The sequence below is a fragment of the Pollicipes pollicipes genome, unplaced genomic scaffold (assembly GCF_011947565.3).
Source record: "Pollicipes pollicipes isolate AB1234 unplaced genomic scaffold, Ppol_2.1 Scaffold_7261;HRSCAF=8764_pilon_pilon_pilon, whole genome shotgun sequence".
Lineage (NCBI taxonomy): Eukaryota > Metazoa > Arthropoda > Thecostraca > Pollicipedomorpha > Pollicipedidae > Pollicipes > Pollicipes pollicipes.
In genome coordinates this window covers 16,501,706-16,517,996 of record NW_023597054.1, presented here as the reverse complement: position 1 = coordinate 16,517,996, position 16,291 = coordinate 16,501,706, and the positions used below count along the sequence as shown (strand labels likewise).

Genomic DNA, 16,291 nt, shown 5'->3' with positions numbered 1-16,291 from the left:
GGTACATCGTGCTCCATCAATGCTCGCCATCAGCGTGCTCAGTGTATGCTGATGTGCTAACAAACTCAAAGCTGTGGTGGTAATTCACCGTGCGTTCTGTCAAACCATGTGTTTTCGGTATGTCTGTGACTGTTCGACACGTCCTCTGTTTACCATGCTCACGGCCGGATCATTCGTTTCTTCATCGACCGCCTGGTCCAGGGTCTGTTCTCACAGTGCCTACTGCTGAGTCTAATCTCAGCAGCGCCTTCTGCTGCTGCCTCGCGTCGCTTCAGTTGGTCTGCAGCTCGCCGTGTAAGGCTCATTCGTGGTCGTGGCGTCAGCCAGTGCACCGCCGCCCCGCGGGGCCCCACCCTGGCACTCCTCGCGCTGGTCCTCCACTCCAGGTCCTGCCTGTCTGTGGTTCTGTGTCGTTTTGTCGTCCGCTGCTCTGACGGTGCGCCGCCCCGCCCGGCAGGAGGTGCTCCTGGGCCGGTCGCTGCGGGACCGCGAGCCCACCATCGTGCACCACTTCGCCTTCCATGACGACCCGGGCCGGTTCGCGTACCCGGACCTGGCGGCCGGCCTACTCATGTCTGTCTCCCTGCTCAATAGGTGGGGCACCACCGCGTGTCCGCGTCGCGTGACGGGGTGTACCCCGACATTTGTGTCCGACCTGGCTCCTGTCGGGGTCACGGCACCAACACTTTTGGTTGTGACTCCTCACTTGTGAACTGCCCCAATGATTAATTGCGCCCAGTCTGAACTTTTTGCATCTTTACGCTGATGTTCATTCATCGAACACCTTTGGGTTTACAATTGAAGGGGGCATGCACATAAGCTTTTATGTTTAACGGATCGTGTTTCTTCATAATACTCCTCCACGATCCGATGCTGAATTGTTCTCAGACCAATCCGTTTCCACCGAACGGGTTCTGGGCGCGTCTCGCTCGGCTGAACTGTACCCCGGACGTGTCGTGAATGAGTACCCCGGACGTGTCGTGAGTGTGTACCCCGGACGTGTTGTGAGTGAGTACCCCGGACGTGGGTCCCCTCTGAAGTCGTGTGCCGGCCGTGTGCGCCAGTCTGGCGCGGCGCTACTCGCAGCTGCCTGCACCGCCGGTCGACTTCTCCATCGACCCGATGCACGAGCTGGCCCTGTTTGCGTGGCGCGAGGGCGAGGGGCCGTCCCTCAGCGACAGTGGCGCCCTCTGCGTGGCGCCCGCCGCCGGCTGCGCCACCGAGCAGCGGCCGCCGCCGGCCTGCGTGAGTGGACTCGCGTGAGCGGTCGTCGGGCCAGCCACCGCGCGCTGACGACCCTGGGGCCGGCTAGTGTCAGGGCGGGCGGAGGTGCGGCGGAGTGTGCCCTGACTGGGCGCCCAGGCACACATGCATTTTGCCTTGACGCGCTCAGAAGTATGGGATGTGGATAGAGCTACCTCTGGTATCGATGAACAAACGTCTCCAACCCTGCGTGCTGTTGGATAGTGCTGAAACGCTGAGATGGCTGCGATCATAAGTGTAAAGTGATGGTAGGTGGTGACTTATTTGTTGATTATTACTGCCCTCCGGCTCAGGCTTTCTTTTCTGACAACGATGTGCCGTCGACCGCTGCTTTTGGACGTGCCGAAATCACAGATTAAACAAGCAACGTGAATATCTGTGCAGTCTGCGCGGGTCGTTTTTTACTTTTTGCTTCCCGCTGTTTTTATATGTTGTACGTGATGTTCTAAAAGAACTGAGCTTGCATGGATGGACACGACATGCACGAGTATGAATAAGAACACGAACACATTTCCCAACACTATCGCAATGACTCCGCCGCCGTCATCAGTCGGGAGAGTTGGACGCCTCATCGGTGCACTACGCCGTGAAGACGTGTGCCAAGTTCCACAAGAGCCGCCTGCCTGTAGTGCGCGAGACCTGGGCCCGGGACGCCGTCCACGTGCGCTACTACAGCGACGAGGCAGGTACGGCTAGAGTCGAGGGCCGCTCGCGCCGCTCCGTAGGTCGCCGGCGGTCGGTGATGAACAGGCGCCGGCTGTACGGGAGCGGTGGATGTGCGGGCAGATCGAGTGCTCCGCCGGTATCGGAACAGTGCGACGATCTGCATCGAGCATGTTGCCTTTGCAAGCTAAGCCTTGCCGGCTCAAACCCAGGTGGATAATTCGGAAGGATATCTAACGTGTTTTTGGCGAGCTGGCAAGAAGCTTTAAAACTGATGCGTGGAACCGTTTTAGAATTGCCACAACTGATGCGAAAGCCCTGTGTTCGATGTTCCATCCAGTGATTGTTTACTTTCTTGATGATCATGGTAGATGTTGCATTACCGCATCACCCTGAATAGACGGACCTTCTGGCGGATCGAAATGCTGTAGGGCACTGTTACATTGACGTACGGGGCGGGACAGCCTGCTGCCGCGGCGGGCCAGACCGTGCCTGCTGCTGACGCCTGCGCCGGCTCCGCCAGACGAGCTTTACGGCACCATCAGCGTGGGTGTCGCCAACACGGAGCGCGGCCACTGCGCCAAGACGCTGCGCATCCTGCAGCGCTCGGCCGCCGTCGCTGGCCTGCGCTGGCTGGTGGTGGCCGACGACGATACCATGCTCAGGTGAGGCGGCGCCCGCCCGCTCCCCGGAGAGACGGCACGCCCCGGGTCAGTGTGCCACTCTGACCTTGGCGTGGGGAGTGCAAAAGGATCCAGCTCTCTGGAGAGACGGCACGCCCCGGGTCAGTGTGCCACTCTGACCTTGGCGTGGGGAGTGCAAAAGGATCCCGATCCCAGAAGAGACGGCACGCTCCGGGTCAGTGTGCCACTCTGGCTGGGGTGTGGGAGCACCAGAGGATAAGGCGACGCTCGCCCACTCCCAGAAGAGACGGCACGTGCCGGGCCAGTGTGCTACTCAGGCCTTGGTGTAGGGAGCGCCACAGGATATGTGGTGCATGAGATGTGCTTGCATCACTCTCAGTATTGAAGAACAAGGAAAGGTCAGCTTTCTAGAAAGGCTCTGTTGTCATGAGCTCGTCGGCTACCTGTCCGCTAATCTTCAGTTTTGTTATCAGTTTCGTAATGAACAAGTGGTTAACACTTCCGGCTCCCGTTTAGGTTCGGGATCGAACACCGGCAAAGCCATGGCCTCTAAGCTCTGGTATGACCTATGCACTTGCTGGCTCTCCATGGAAGGCTGCTTGACTTCCTCGTCCGTCCAGCCATCTGCGTGGACCCCAGACTCCGTTGCTCCTGAACGTCGAGCAACTCAGTGCATGGAACCAGTCGCAGGGCTGCAGCACTAGTTTACGAGCAGGTCCCAGCACCTTACCCGTCCGTAGCGCATCTCGCGTGCCGTGGTCCCCGAGCTAGTGCTGTGCCGCGGCCTGACCTTGTCCGCTCGGCCGCAGCGTGCCCCGTCTGCACCAGCTGCTGGCCTGCTACAGCCCGAGTGAGCCGCTCTTGCTGGGCGAGCGGTACGGCTTCCGCACCTCCGGCGGCGGCGGCGCCGGAGGCTACAGCTACATCACCGGCGGCGGAGGTCAGTCGGGCGCGCGCCAGCCACTCATCCGGCCACCTCGCGCCCAGCGCCGCGAGGTGGGACCTGCTGGCCCTTATCGAACGCACTTTATGCGCCTGCGTGTCGATGCGAGAGACCTACCGGACTGGCATAATGTGCTTGTAGTCCTGCCGTCTTAGTAGCTGGCCGGGGATTTTTTTTTGCTGTACACCCTTCAGGTTTAAGCTATGTGGTCTCACATACTCATCCCTGCAAATACTGCGTTGGTCTGCGATATGCTTTATACCACCGTGTGCTCGTGGAGCGACACGAGCCTGGGCGCTGGAGCCGGTGCCGAGCCGTGCGGTGACGGCGGTGCCGGTGGCCGGTCAGGGATGGTGCTGAGCGTGGAGGCAGTGCGCCGGCTGAGCGCGAGCTGCCGCTGCCCGACGGCCGACACGCCCGACGACATGCAGCTGGGCCTGTGCGCCGCCGCCGCCAGCATCACGCTCGTCCACTCGCCCCGCTTCCACCAGGTCAGCGGAAAGGCAGGCCAACTGTATGACTGACGGGTGGCGTGTGGTCGTGGTCATGTGATGTGGGAGCTGGGGAGGCGCAGCTCGTGCCGTGGCGTAACCTGGGATGTCTCTGAGAATGCACAACTCTGTATAGTGACATCCAACCTCTAGCCTCACATCTGAACGGTGGTATGGCCAAGTGCGAACGTGGTGACCCGATCTTATGCGAACCGGGCGGTGTTTGACCTGTCCAGATTTATGACATGAACCCGCGAAGGCGAACCCGCGTACCATCCTGGTGACCTGACCTCCCGTGTCCCGAGACGAGCCCGCGTGCCTTCCAGGTCACCTGACCTCCCCTGTCTCGAGACGAGCCCGCGTGCCACTATAGTCACCTGACCTCCCGTGTCCCGAGACCAGCCCGCGTGCCGTCCAGGTCACCTGACCTCCCGTGTCCTGAGCCAACCCGCGTGCCTTCCAGGTGACCTGACCTCCCCTGTCTCGAGACGAGCCCGCGTGCCATTATAGTCACCTGACCTCCCGTGTCCCGCGGCGGGCCCGCGTGCCGTCCCGGTGACCTGACCTCCCCTGTCTCGAGACGAGCCCGCGTACCGTCCAGGTCACCTGGCCTCCCCTGTCCCGAGACGAGCCCGCGTGCCATTATAGTCACCTGACCTCCCCTGTCTCGAGACGAGCCCGCGTACCATTATAGTCACCTGACCTCCTCTGTCCCGAGACGAGCCCGCGTGCCATTATAGTCACCTGACCTCCCCTGTCTCGAGACGAGCCCGCGTGCCATTATAGTCACCTGACCTCCTCTGTCCCGAGACGAGCCCGCGTGCCATTATAGTCACCTGGCCTCCCCTGTCCCGAGACGAGCCCGCGTGCCATTATAGTCACCTGACCTCCCGTGTCCCGCGGCGGGCCCGCGTACCGTCCAGGTCACCTGGCCTCCCCTGTCTCGAGACGAGCCCGCGTACCGTCCAGGTCACCTGGCCTCCCCTGTCCCGAGACGAGCCCGCGTGCCATTATAGTCACCTGACCTCCCCTGTCTCGAGACGAGCCCGCGTGCCATTATAGTCACCTGACCTCCTCTGTCTCGAGACGAGCCCGCGTGTCATTATAGTCACCTGACCTCCCGTGTCCCGAGACGAGCCCGCGTGCCGTCCAGGTCACCTGGCCTCCCCTGTCCCGAGACGAGCCCGCGTGCCGTCCAGATGACCTGACCTCCCGTCCTGAGACGAGCCTGTGTGTCGTCCAGGTCACCTGGCATCCCCTGTCCCGAGGCGAGCCCGCGTGCCGTCCAGGTGACCTGACCTCGCCTGACGTTCGCCGTGTCGACAGGCGCGGCCGCCCGACTACCCGGCCGAGGTGCTTACCCACAGCCGGCCCGTGTCGTTCCACAAACACTGGATGATCGACCCGCGCGCCGTGTACCGCACCTGGCTGCAGGAGCCACGGCCGGCGGCGGAGCGGCACTCGGAGCTGTGAGCCGCGCCTGACGTCGCCCCGCGCCCGGCGGCGGGGGCCAGCGCCAGGACGGCCGCGGAGGGATGATGTGGCAAGCTCCGGCCAGGGGAGGCTTGGCTCGCGGCACCGGTGCAGCCGAGGCCGATGCAGGCGCCGGGGTGGCGGGGGTGGGCGGTCAGACGAGGCACCGGCCGGGGAGGCACGGCTCGCGGCACCGGTGCGGCCGAGGCAGGCGCCGGGGTGGCGGGGGTGGGCGGCCAGGCGAGACACGGCCAGCGGCGGCGGAGCGGCTGGGGCTGCCCGCGCCGCAGTGCAGGGCTCGGCGATGGATGTGATGGAGGAATGATGTTATTGCTTACCACTGGTATTGTGCGCGGTATGATTGACCAGACTTGCGTTATGAGAAGAGAACCGCGTCGTTCACAAGTACTTGATGTGTGCACAAGTACCACTGCATATCTTTGTTGTCAATGCATGCCATTCGTTCACTGATATTACGTTTCATTACGCGACTCAAAGCCTGACAACCACAAAGTATTATGTTGAGAAACACAGCGTTTCCGCCCCAGTTACCAGAAACACTCACTAGTGTAATGTGAGTACCACTGCACGTACGCCACTCTTCGGTCGCCTGTTGTCGACCCGATAGTCAGTAATCATCAGCTACCACTCACCGACGTCTCCAAAGGTGTCGTTAACCCGCTGATGATGTGTGACTGCGTACTGTGCGTATAGAGCATCTTCATAGCGTAGCTGCTCCAATTTTCTGCACTAACAGTTCTTTCGTGACGTTTCTCGAGTGGTCAGTTTTTACAGCTCCAAGAGCTTGTTTGTATCTCTATCTAACACAAACAAACACTCTATCAGTGTTTGCGGTTGTATTGGCAATCGTGCGTGAGCAAACCCGTTTTAATTAGGACTGTTTGTTCAGTGCAGTGTCGTCACCTGCGTCGAGGAATTTCACGATCTTCTTGCTGTATTGCCACTCAGAACCGGTGTGTGTGTGCCCGTGGGTGCACGTGACACGCGGGGTGTGGTTGCCGACGTCCATCTGATGCCTGGGGCACAGCTTCACGCGATGGTGTTAGGTGGGTCAGTGCTACCACGCCGAGATGGGTGAAGCTTGCGCTTATTCTTCGCCATGTGTATCATATCAGAGTATTGTGCCATATCAAGCCATTGTCCCGATGTGCTGGGATTTGGGAACCTTTACAGATATTTACAGATCCGTCACGGAGTCACCGGTAGTGTGCGTACAGAGGTGGCTTTGACGTCACATTTTCGCTGTTTTTGTGGTCTTAAATGTTTATCTACCTGGGTGTGACCACGCTTCATAGACTGCTGAGGGCAAATGAGAAACTGGGGGAGGGGGGGGGGGGACACAATCTGACCGGAAAATTGCGAAGCATACTCTTTGCGACGAAAATGAGGAGGAAAATGCTGATTTGACAAAATTCCTGGTGGCACGTCCCTCCCCCAACATTGGTTACACCTGCTTTCTTGCCATACACGTGTTCAAATAGCCATATCGTGAAGCAAGGCTGCGAGTGACACCTCGCGCATGTCGCAGCCATATCCCGCGTGGCCTGCGCCTGCCCGTGACTGTTACGCATATCCCAGCCAAGTCGCGCGCGGCCTGCGCCTGGCCATGACTGTTACGCATATCCCAGCCATATCGCGCGCGGTCTGCGCCTGGCCGTGACTGTTACGCATATCTCAGCCGTATCGCGCGCGGCGTGCGCCTGCCCGTTATTGCTCACGCATATCTCAGCCATTTCGCGAGCGGCGTGCGCCTGCCCGTGACTTTTACGCATATCCCAGCCATATCGCGCGCGGCCTGCGCCTGGCCATGACTGTGTCGCACTCGTGTGTCTGCATGCTGGGTCGTTGGCCGTCGCACTTCGCCACGCTATGAAATGTCAGCCCAACCTCATGGGGGTTCTCCGTTTATCGAAAGCGTGTTTAGTCTCGTGTGTTTGGGAGAGTAATATAAGGTCGTACTGCGTACATCGTTGTTTTAGTTGTATCTTGGTATTGTTTTAGTCGAGGCGAATCGAGTGTAATACTTAATTGTTGCATCGGGTTCGTGCGTGGATTATCTGAAAGAAAAACAGCTAGATGCGAGCCGCGAGATTTTATCGTAAGTTCTGGTCAAACAAGAGGCTCGTTTAGTCCGCTTGGCTACGGATGCAAAATGCCCGCTGCAGTGGAATCGCCCCTGATCCCCACATGCCATCTAATACTTGGTTTGTAACATGCATTATACATGTGTTAGCAACAGAGACAGTATGTTCAAAAATGGATGTTAGGTACATGAGCTAGAGCTCGAGGCTCGTTTAGTCTGCTTGGTTACGGGTGCAACATGCCCGCTACAATCCAAGCGCTCCTGCACCCCGAAGTATCATCAACGTCCGCTTGGTTTGTAATGTGCACTATCAATGTGTTGCAAACAGAGGCAGCATGTTCAAAAGCGGATCTGCTTGTTACAGAAGCAATAGGTTTGTGGCAGTGACTTCGAGACAGGCGCGAAGCGTGGTCATCGCAGACCAATGGGAATAATAACTGACATCTGCTCGCCGCCGCCCCTTCGCAGAGCCCTGCTTGAAATTATAACAGACCTAATATGCAGACAATATAATAACAGACCTAATAATAACAAATAATAACAGACCTAATATAAAATATGCAGACCTAAAAATAACTAAAAGGAGCTTGAATGAACACATGCAGCCACGGCAGTCTGTGAGCTCTTAAACACCAATCACAACACAACCAGTCCGGTCCAGGACGCCCCCCGCAGACCCGGCGCTTTACCGCCGCGATCATCGCTGACACCGACAGAAGAGCATCCAGCTCTGCAGAAGCCGCGTTCTTAGTCCGTCGCCGACCCGCACAGCCGGCATACCAGCCGCCGGCCGCGGCGCCCGTTCGACTTCCGCGCGCTAGTGGGCTTACGTTACCTGGCGAGGACGACAGCGTTCTGAAAGTGACATCGCGACAGGCTGTGCCCGTGCCGCTCGACCATAACGCGGCCGCTTGTTTTGTTTGCTCTACATGACCATAGACGTGGCTACGCGCGTTGACCTCCGCGTTCGTATAGCGCCGTATATCGTAAACACTGCATGCTTGTTGCGTCAATATATTTGCACTCTGTCCCCGCAATGGTAAACGTCCTGTTAATACCAATACTTCCTACATCCCTTTTCCTAACATTATCTCACATTTTCATTCATACGATCAAGACCGGCAAGGTACGCCTTTCCTTGCATTCAACCCTGATTACGTTCGCTTACTACAACCAGTTCTCTCTGTTGTACATGTGTGGAAGCGTTATCCACTCATTATGGCGCCCGCAAGTTCCGCCACGTCGTCTGTAAACTCGACGCGTCTGTTCACACGGCCGGAACCGCGGACATTTGCAGGTCTCTGCGAAGGGATGGCCTCCACCGACCTCCGCCCGGCCCTGACCACGCTGCGTTCCGATGACGTTACCGGAGAATGAACGCTTCGTCGGACTGCGCCGCATGTAAAAGGTTTGTAGAAGGACGGAGAACGAGTCGCACAGGCAACACAGGTGCCAGGTCGCAACAGCTTAACAATTCCTTCCGAAACCTTCGTAAAAGGCGGCCTAAAAGTAAGGGGCGATTCCCTTCCTTCCCGACGACCCCGTCAGTCCGGCCCTGAGTACGGCGGTGGCTGCTTACACGGCCTCCAGCAGCAGGGCAATGCCCTGGCCACCGCCGATGCATGCCGAGCCGATGGCGTACTTCTCGCCGCGCCGCCTGCGGGACGGCAGCTGTTAGCGACGGCAGCTGTTCGCCGCCAGCGGGACACTTCTGGTCGGCCGCGGCGAGGCGGACCAAACGACAACCAACGCGCGCACAAGCCCTTCCTCACCGACACCAGCTGACCTATGTACTGGAACCCTAGTAATCGACAGAAGTGATAGACCAGTGACTTCAGCCAACCGAAGTTGTCCACTACCGCGACATGCACCAGCGCTGTGGCAGCGCAGTTAACCCCACGGCAACCATTCCGCCAATGGTTGGTCTAGCTATCACGACTGAAACGCCTGACCATCTGCCCCTGACGGCACGGGTACTCAGCGTCAGTAGAGTCAGGCCGGCCGGCAGGGCGCGGCGGCACTCACCTGAGCTGGTGCACCAGGTGGGCGGTGATGCGCGCGCCAGAGGCGGCCAGCGGGTGGCCGAGCGCGATGGCGCCGCCGTTCACGTTCAGCTTGGCCGGGTCCAGGTCCAGCTCGCGCTGGCACGCCAGCGTTTGAGGCGCGAACGCCTCGTTAATCTGCCGGGCAGCGGACGGCGCGGTCAGTTAAAAAGCAGACGAACCACGACTGTGCGAGGAACATGAGAAGTCATTCTACACACGGGTTACGAGCGGACAGGAGCCGACGTCCTCAGTGCCAAGATACAGCCACTCGATATGACAAATAAGGACGGCCACTCTGCCATTAATCCGCTGCACGTCAGCGATTGTTCTAACCAAAGAAGGCTACACCGAGATAAAGCCAGAAGACAGAGAGGGAACAGGACAGCCGCGGGAGCAGCGGGTGAGCGCGAGCCGCCGACAGAGCCGGGCCCTACCTCCACCAGGCCGATGTCGTTGAGCGTGAGGCCGGCCTTCTCCAGCAGTTTGCGGATGGCCGGCGCCGGCCCGATGCCCATGATGGTGGGCTCGACGCCGGCCACGGAGTACCCCACCAGGCGGGCGAGCGGCGTCAGGCCGTGCTCCTTCACGGCCGCCTCCGAGGCCAGCACCACCGCGCCGGCGCCGTCGCAGATGCCCTGCGCGCGCAGCAGGTCAGGGGACACGTCACCGCCACGGCGTCATAGTGCCTGTAATTACCAGTCATGACGGTGTTCTGCCGACGGTGGGTGTCACAAGCAATTACCAGCCACCTTTGGCACGACTCAGGAGCTGGCGCACCACGACCTGCCAAGCGAGGCTCTGGCCTCCTTCCCTCGGTCTGAAACAGACCGGGGCAGAACCCAAAAAAAAAAAAAAACACTAAAAAACAAACAACTGACTGGGCCCCACACATATGTCGCAATGAGCGAGCCAAACGTGCACTTCCCGCTCGCCCTAACATGGGACGCACTCCCGAACCTTCCAGCCGACTGTCGTCAAGTCAGCGCCGCCGGCCCGCCCGATCCTACCACTCACGGAGGCGGTGACCGATGGGGACAACAGACACCACTCACGGAGGCGGTGGCCGCGTTGACCGGTGAGGACAACAGGCACCACTCACGGAGGCGGTGACCGGTGAGGACAACATAAACCACTCACGGAGGCGGTGACCGGTGAGGACAACAGGCACCACTCACGGAGGCGGTGACCGATGAGGACAACAGGCACCACTCACGGAGGCGGTGACCGGTGAAGACAACAGGCACCACTCACGGAGGCGGTGACCGGTGAGGACAACATACACCACTCACGGAGGCAGTGACCGGTGAGGACAACAGGCACCACTCACGGAGGCAGTGGCCGCGGTGACCGTGCCGCCTTTCTTGAAGACGGACGGCAGCTTGCCGATGCCGGCCAGGTCCGACTGCGGCTTAGGGTGCTCGTCCATGTCCATGACGGTGTCCTGTCGCTTCACCTTGACGGTGACGGGCGCCATCTCGTCCTGGAACAGGCCGCCGTCGTGCGCTGCGGCCGGCGGCGGCCGTGGCACGGTTACAGCGGCGGCCCTGGATATAGGAAGCCGATACACCACGGGTAGAGGCGCGGACGCGACGGAGCCAGGAACGGGAGCGTGCCACAATACGTCGCTGGTTTGGAAGCTCTAACACATGGTAGTTGTACCACTACAGGAGAGTTAACCAGCAGAAAGTGTTAGTCAAAACGACAAGAAGGAAAATCATCATCAATGTTCAAATGATAACGACTTGGCATATTCCGCAGTGTGGATCTTTCACGTAGACCAACAAACTGTGCTGTTCGAGGCCAGAAAACCCTCATAAGTAGAGCGGGTGGGGCTTGCTACCTTTTTGAAGGAGCTTGGTCTCCGAAATATATTTCAAAGACCCCCTGAATCGCGGTCCAACTCACACACCGCCACTTGGAATCAATAGTCACAGTCTTCCACTGCCACGACAGTCAAGCGCGCAGTGCTTCGCGGGCGGGAGCAGACAGACGCCTAACGACAAATGTCTACACAAGCGTCTTACGGAGCCTCAGCGCATGACTCACCAGCCTTCCACTTCTGCTGCGAGCCGATGGCGAACTCGTCGGCGTCCTGGCGCGTGATGCCGTACTTCTCGGCCAGGTTCTCGGCCGTGACGCCCATGGGCGTGCGGCAGTGCTGGTCGGTGAGCGCCTCCCACATCATGTCCTCCAGCTGGGGGCTGGTGCCTAGCTTGACGCCCGTGCGCAGGCCGCGCACCGCGTGCGGCGCCTGCGTCATGTTGTCGCTGCCGCCGGTCAGCACCACGCGCGAGTCGCCCATCAGGATGTCCTGCAGGCGGCGCTCACGGTCACCGCACGAGGCGGAGCGGGGTGGGGTGGGGCGGGGCTGGGCGGCGGGTGTGGGGTACACCGACAGACGAGTCGAGATGGGGCGCGACGCCGGACGACCCCAGGCAGGAGACGGCTTCCGCTCTGACGCCGGTCGTGATTCGGAGTGACCAGCAAGTCTGACTCTGCAGGCTGCAACCGTGCATTCGGCGGGACCACGACCACGGGCCTCATCCGACTGATCCGGGGCTAAGAGCGGAGCCGAAATTGCTCCCACGGCGGAGAGCGCCCCGCCGCGGGAGACGCCTCGCCGCCCGGTCGACTCCAAGCCGGCGCCGAGCGGGACCGCTCCCCGCGCGGCCGGCACTCACGTGCGCGCCGTTGACGACGGCCTGGAAGCCGGAGCCGCACAGCCGGTTGACGGTGAGCGCCGGTGTGGCCACGTCGCAGCCCAGCCGCAGGGCCGTGTGTCGGGAGATGTACGGCGCCTCCACCGACGAACACTGCAGAGGACGCGCACAGCGTCAGCCGCCGCAGCAGTCCCGTCCTGTCCTAGCCCATCGCGACCGAAGTGTATGGAAACTGCAAGCAACGTAACAACTGTCCGCCCCGATAGGCCAGTTCGTTATAGAGCCTATCTTCCGATTCGTCCACCCACGGCGGGGCGATTTTGAATCGCCGTAGTCGTTCACCATTTTCGCGTCACGACGGCCTGCGGCCGGTGGCTTGGGCCGCGCCAAAGGCCAAGTGACGTCAGGAACGTGCCGAGCGTTGCTTTCACCACAACATTCTGCAGTTGGCACGGAATTTCACAATCGGCTGGCGGGGTCAGGGCTCACCCAACAAGCATCGCCTCGCGCGAGCTCTAATCCCGTGAAATCTGTCCATTTCAACGGGTTTGGATTGAGTAAAAAACATGTCCTGCTTGCACCTTCTGAACAAGTCATACGTTTGTAGATTTAAGCACATTTATCACATCTTAATGCAGGACGTGTGTTTACCTAAGATGCTGGTCATCTGACAAACCTGACCATTATAGTGACCATCTCTCATACTCCACTCATAGGGAAAGGAACGCCTCAGAAAGTGGGCGTACCAAACCAAATCTGAAGTTGATCTCTTCCATGTGGCGGCACAGCGCCAATGTTCAGCGTTCTCAAAAAGAAAGGACGCCAATGGACTGACGAGCCCCTTCCCCTCCCCCATTCTTACGCCCATGATTATAACCCCGAGGCCGGTATGCGATAAGTATGCTTGGAGGGACGTAACGGTGGCTTCGATAACGCGATGGTCCGTGAATTCGGGTGTTTGTTATCGTTCGCAGCGCTGAGCGCGAGGTGGTCTATCGGCTTTAGCTGATGCGAGCAATTTGAGATACGGTCTCGGTGCAGTCCAAGAGGTCAGGGACTCGAATCACGACAGCCGCCTCTGTTTCGCCTCCAACCATGGAACGCACCACACGAGAAATTCAGCATTATGATTCAAGCGCGCTTCAAAAACGATTTAAACCACACGATGCAGATGAAAACTTTTTTCCCAAGTACATCAAATTCTAGGAAGTCAATTAATTGTAGAGCGGACTTTCCGTATCAACAGAAACCATGAAACAAGAGGACCACATCTCGCCGACCCCTCTAATGACTGCTCTGAGCTTTATGATGGCATTTGTGCTAATCATCAGCACTCCAAACATCCTAATGCCGTCGATCCAGTTATAATAGTCCCATAACTTAAAAATCTTTACTTGGCGTGACAACATTTCTGCACAGTGAAGTAGAAGTAAGATGTACCGCCCCCCCCCCCCCTCCGATTCCAAACAGAGTAAGCGATTGATACTATACGCCGTAGTCATCAACGCAAATATGATTTTGACGATGACATTGATAAATCCGGCAGGAATCCCATCTGACAACTACCAGTCTTTAAAATCCACACATACGAATAAACGAACCATACTTAAACTTCGCACAAAAGACATAGTCTTCTGCACAGATCTGCGCCCCTTCCGAACAGATCTGCTCACCAATTGTCATAACCACTCTGCTTGTTTTCCATGGACGAACAGGGCACTTGACACATTATTCATACTCATTCCACATAAAAAATAATAAGTTTGACGTTTAACTATAAAAAATAAACAGTGGAGTGGAAAAAAAATTATATTGGATTTGGGCTGTCTTAAAAATCCATTGTGATCACCAATAAATCTGATGCACAATTACTGCACCTTAGCTTTGGAGACATCATGATGGCCCTTACATTTTCCAAACTCTTATCAATGCATGATTTGCATTCTACTTACGGATAGAACATTGCCGATGACCACAGAGTCTACAAGCTCCGGCTTGACCTTAGCCGCCTGTAGCGCCGCCCTGGCGGCCACTTCCTGTAGGTCCGTGCAGGTCTTGTTGGACAGCTTGCCGCAGAAAGCTCCGAAGGGCGTGCGCTTGGCGCCGACAATAAAGATGCCTGGCGAAAAACCAACAGCATGTTCACCTGACACATTACATCTTATAAGTCTTCGCCGTGCCAGGAAGCGACGGAGAGCAATACTCAATTTATGCCATCGCACTGGACCACCGCGCTAGACAACACTCAAGGTCCCGGACTTCCCTCTTCGTGGCGCATTTTCGGACAAACAGGCATCCTAGTGCCAACTCGAGGCATGGAGACGTAGTGTTCGTCAAGTCTGCACAAAACGTCCACCGACTGGCATGGATCACATAAACAAATCTGTCAAAAAGCTACATTATTTGCTCCTTTAAGAGGCATCAGCACATATCTTACTGAACTAAGCAGGCTATTCATAAATTACGACACGGGTAAGGACGAGACGGGGGGGGGGGGGGGGGAGGTCCATAATGTTTGCCGCACCATTTCGGCTTGCTACAGGGGAAGCTGCTTACATAGAGTTGCGACGTGACATATTGGGGCAAGGAGCACTTTCAACAATTTGCTATTATGCATATCATGCACATGATATTGTGTGTGTGTTATTGTGCATGATGCCCGAAGTCTGTTGCTATTGCAATGGCGACAATTGATGACACCAATGCAGTATTCCATCAGTGAAAAGCTCGGGCCAAATGGAGGCTGCTAATGACCCCAGCTCACGTGGCGGCCTGAGCTGCATTGCGGGCGGCCCATGTTGTTACCCCCATACAGAATATATTGTTTTTGACCACGTCACGAAGGCGTGTGCAAAACTTTGAACTAGGTGTCTTTTAAGCAGGTGTGGGGCGAGGCCCAGCTGCTGACTTCGAAGTCGAACTTCGAGTCACAGCAATGCCATGAAGCCAAAGTCGAACACGAGGCCGGCGGTTTTTGAAGTTTGAAACTGCGACTCCCAATTCAAATCCAGTAGACTCGTAGCCAAATACAAACAAGTAAAAAAAGCAACAACGTGAGCCAAAGCTTAGGTCAGTAGCCATAAACTTAGGCAACACGAAGCCAAAACCAAATCGCCAGGGATGACGGAGGGCGAAGTCAAATCAAGACCACAAGAGGAGTGTGGTGCTGTGATTCAGAAGAGGTGCTACCGTTTTGCGTGCTTACTTAATATTTTTCGTCCAATCATCTTCGTGTTGTGTGTTAGTATGTGCGCGTTCCCGGCAGAATTCAGGCATTAATTGGTCCTGAGAATGAGCGGCCATGTTGGCGTAGCAGCCTGGAAAAAGCTGTGGTGTACTGGTGTAGTAAGGGTGGTAAGACTGTTTGTGCAGAGTCACATCAGCAGGGGACAAAACTCCATGGTGGCATCAGTTTAAGACCCCAGTAAGGCAGAGCCAGAGTTAAAAATACATATTTGAAGTTGAAGCCAAAGCCAGCTGTGGAAAATGGCTCAAGCTAAAGCTAAAACCAGGATTATTGGATGAAAACCACAACTGTACAAAGCTGAAGTAGAACCCAGTCTTATCACCATCCCTGGTTCAGAGTGCTGGAAATAGTGAGCTAACAGACCAAAATTTGGTCAGCAGATACTGCCACTGGGGCTATCAAACAGTGGCTGACTCAAGGCGTGCCATGCCAAGATCCTTGTGAGAACTGTATGCTCAATTTTGACACTCCTTTTGCTTTGGTCTACATTCAGGTATTGTCAGTGGTATGATCATAGGTCCTGATTCTGAACCCAAACCAATGAAAATCATATTGGTTTACTACTAGTTAGATGACAGGCTGCACACAAAACCCATATAATACGTGGCACCATTCCCACAAGCCCTGCCTTGTCCTCCAGCCATCATTGACAACAGCTCAGGACAGCTTTAGTGTCATCACTTCAACATGTCAGGTTAAGGATGCACCACCTGGCATAGATCAAGAGCTGTGATTATATGACTCATCACAATATAAAT

At 57.1% G+C, this 16,291-nt stretch overlaps 2 protein-coding genes across 2 annotated transcripts; one reads left to right on the top strand and one right to left on the bottom strand.

Moving 5' to 3' along the window:
- The first annotated feature begins 19 nt into the window (after window positions 1–19).
- On the top strand, window positions 20–5,603 carry LOC119111104 (beta-1,3-glucosyltransferase). Its single transcript, XM_037234930.1, has 8 exons — window positions 20–43; window positions 458–594; window positions 1,065–1,245; window positions 1,814–1,949; window positions 2,450–2,591; window positions 3,380–3,510; window positions 3,862–4,004; window positions 5,331–5,603. The coding sequence occupies exons 1-8, from the start codon at window positions 20–22 to the stop codon at window positions 5,475–5,477; spliced, it is 1,041 nt and encodes a 346-aa protein (XP_037090825.1). The 3' UTR covers window positions 5,478–5,603.
- A 2,983-nt stretch (window positions 5,604–8,586) lies between these two features.
- On the bottom strand, window positions 8,587–14,405 carry LOC119112836 (3-ketoacyl-CoA thiolase, mitochondrial; the record flags this gene model as incomplete). Its single annotated transcript, XM_037237121.1, is given in 7 exon segments — window positions 8,587–9,238; window positions 9,607–9,761; window positions 10,061–10,261; window positions 10,954–11,129; window positions 11,673–11,937; window positions 12,308–12,439; window positions 14,239–14,405. Coding segments are annotated over 7 exon segments (1,178 nt in total), but the record flags the coding sequence as incomplete, so codon positions are not given.
- Between the last annotated feature and the right edge of the window lie 1,886 nt (window positions 14,406–16,291).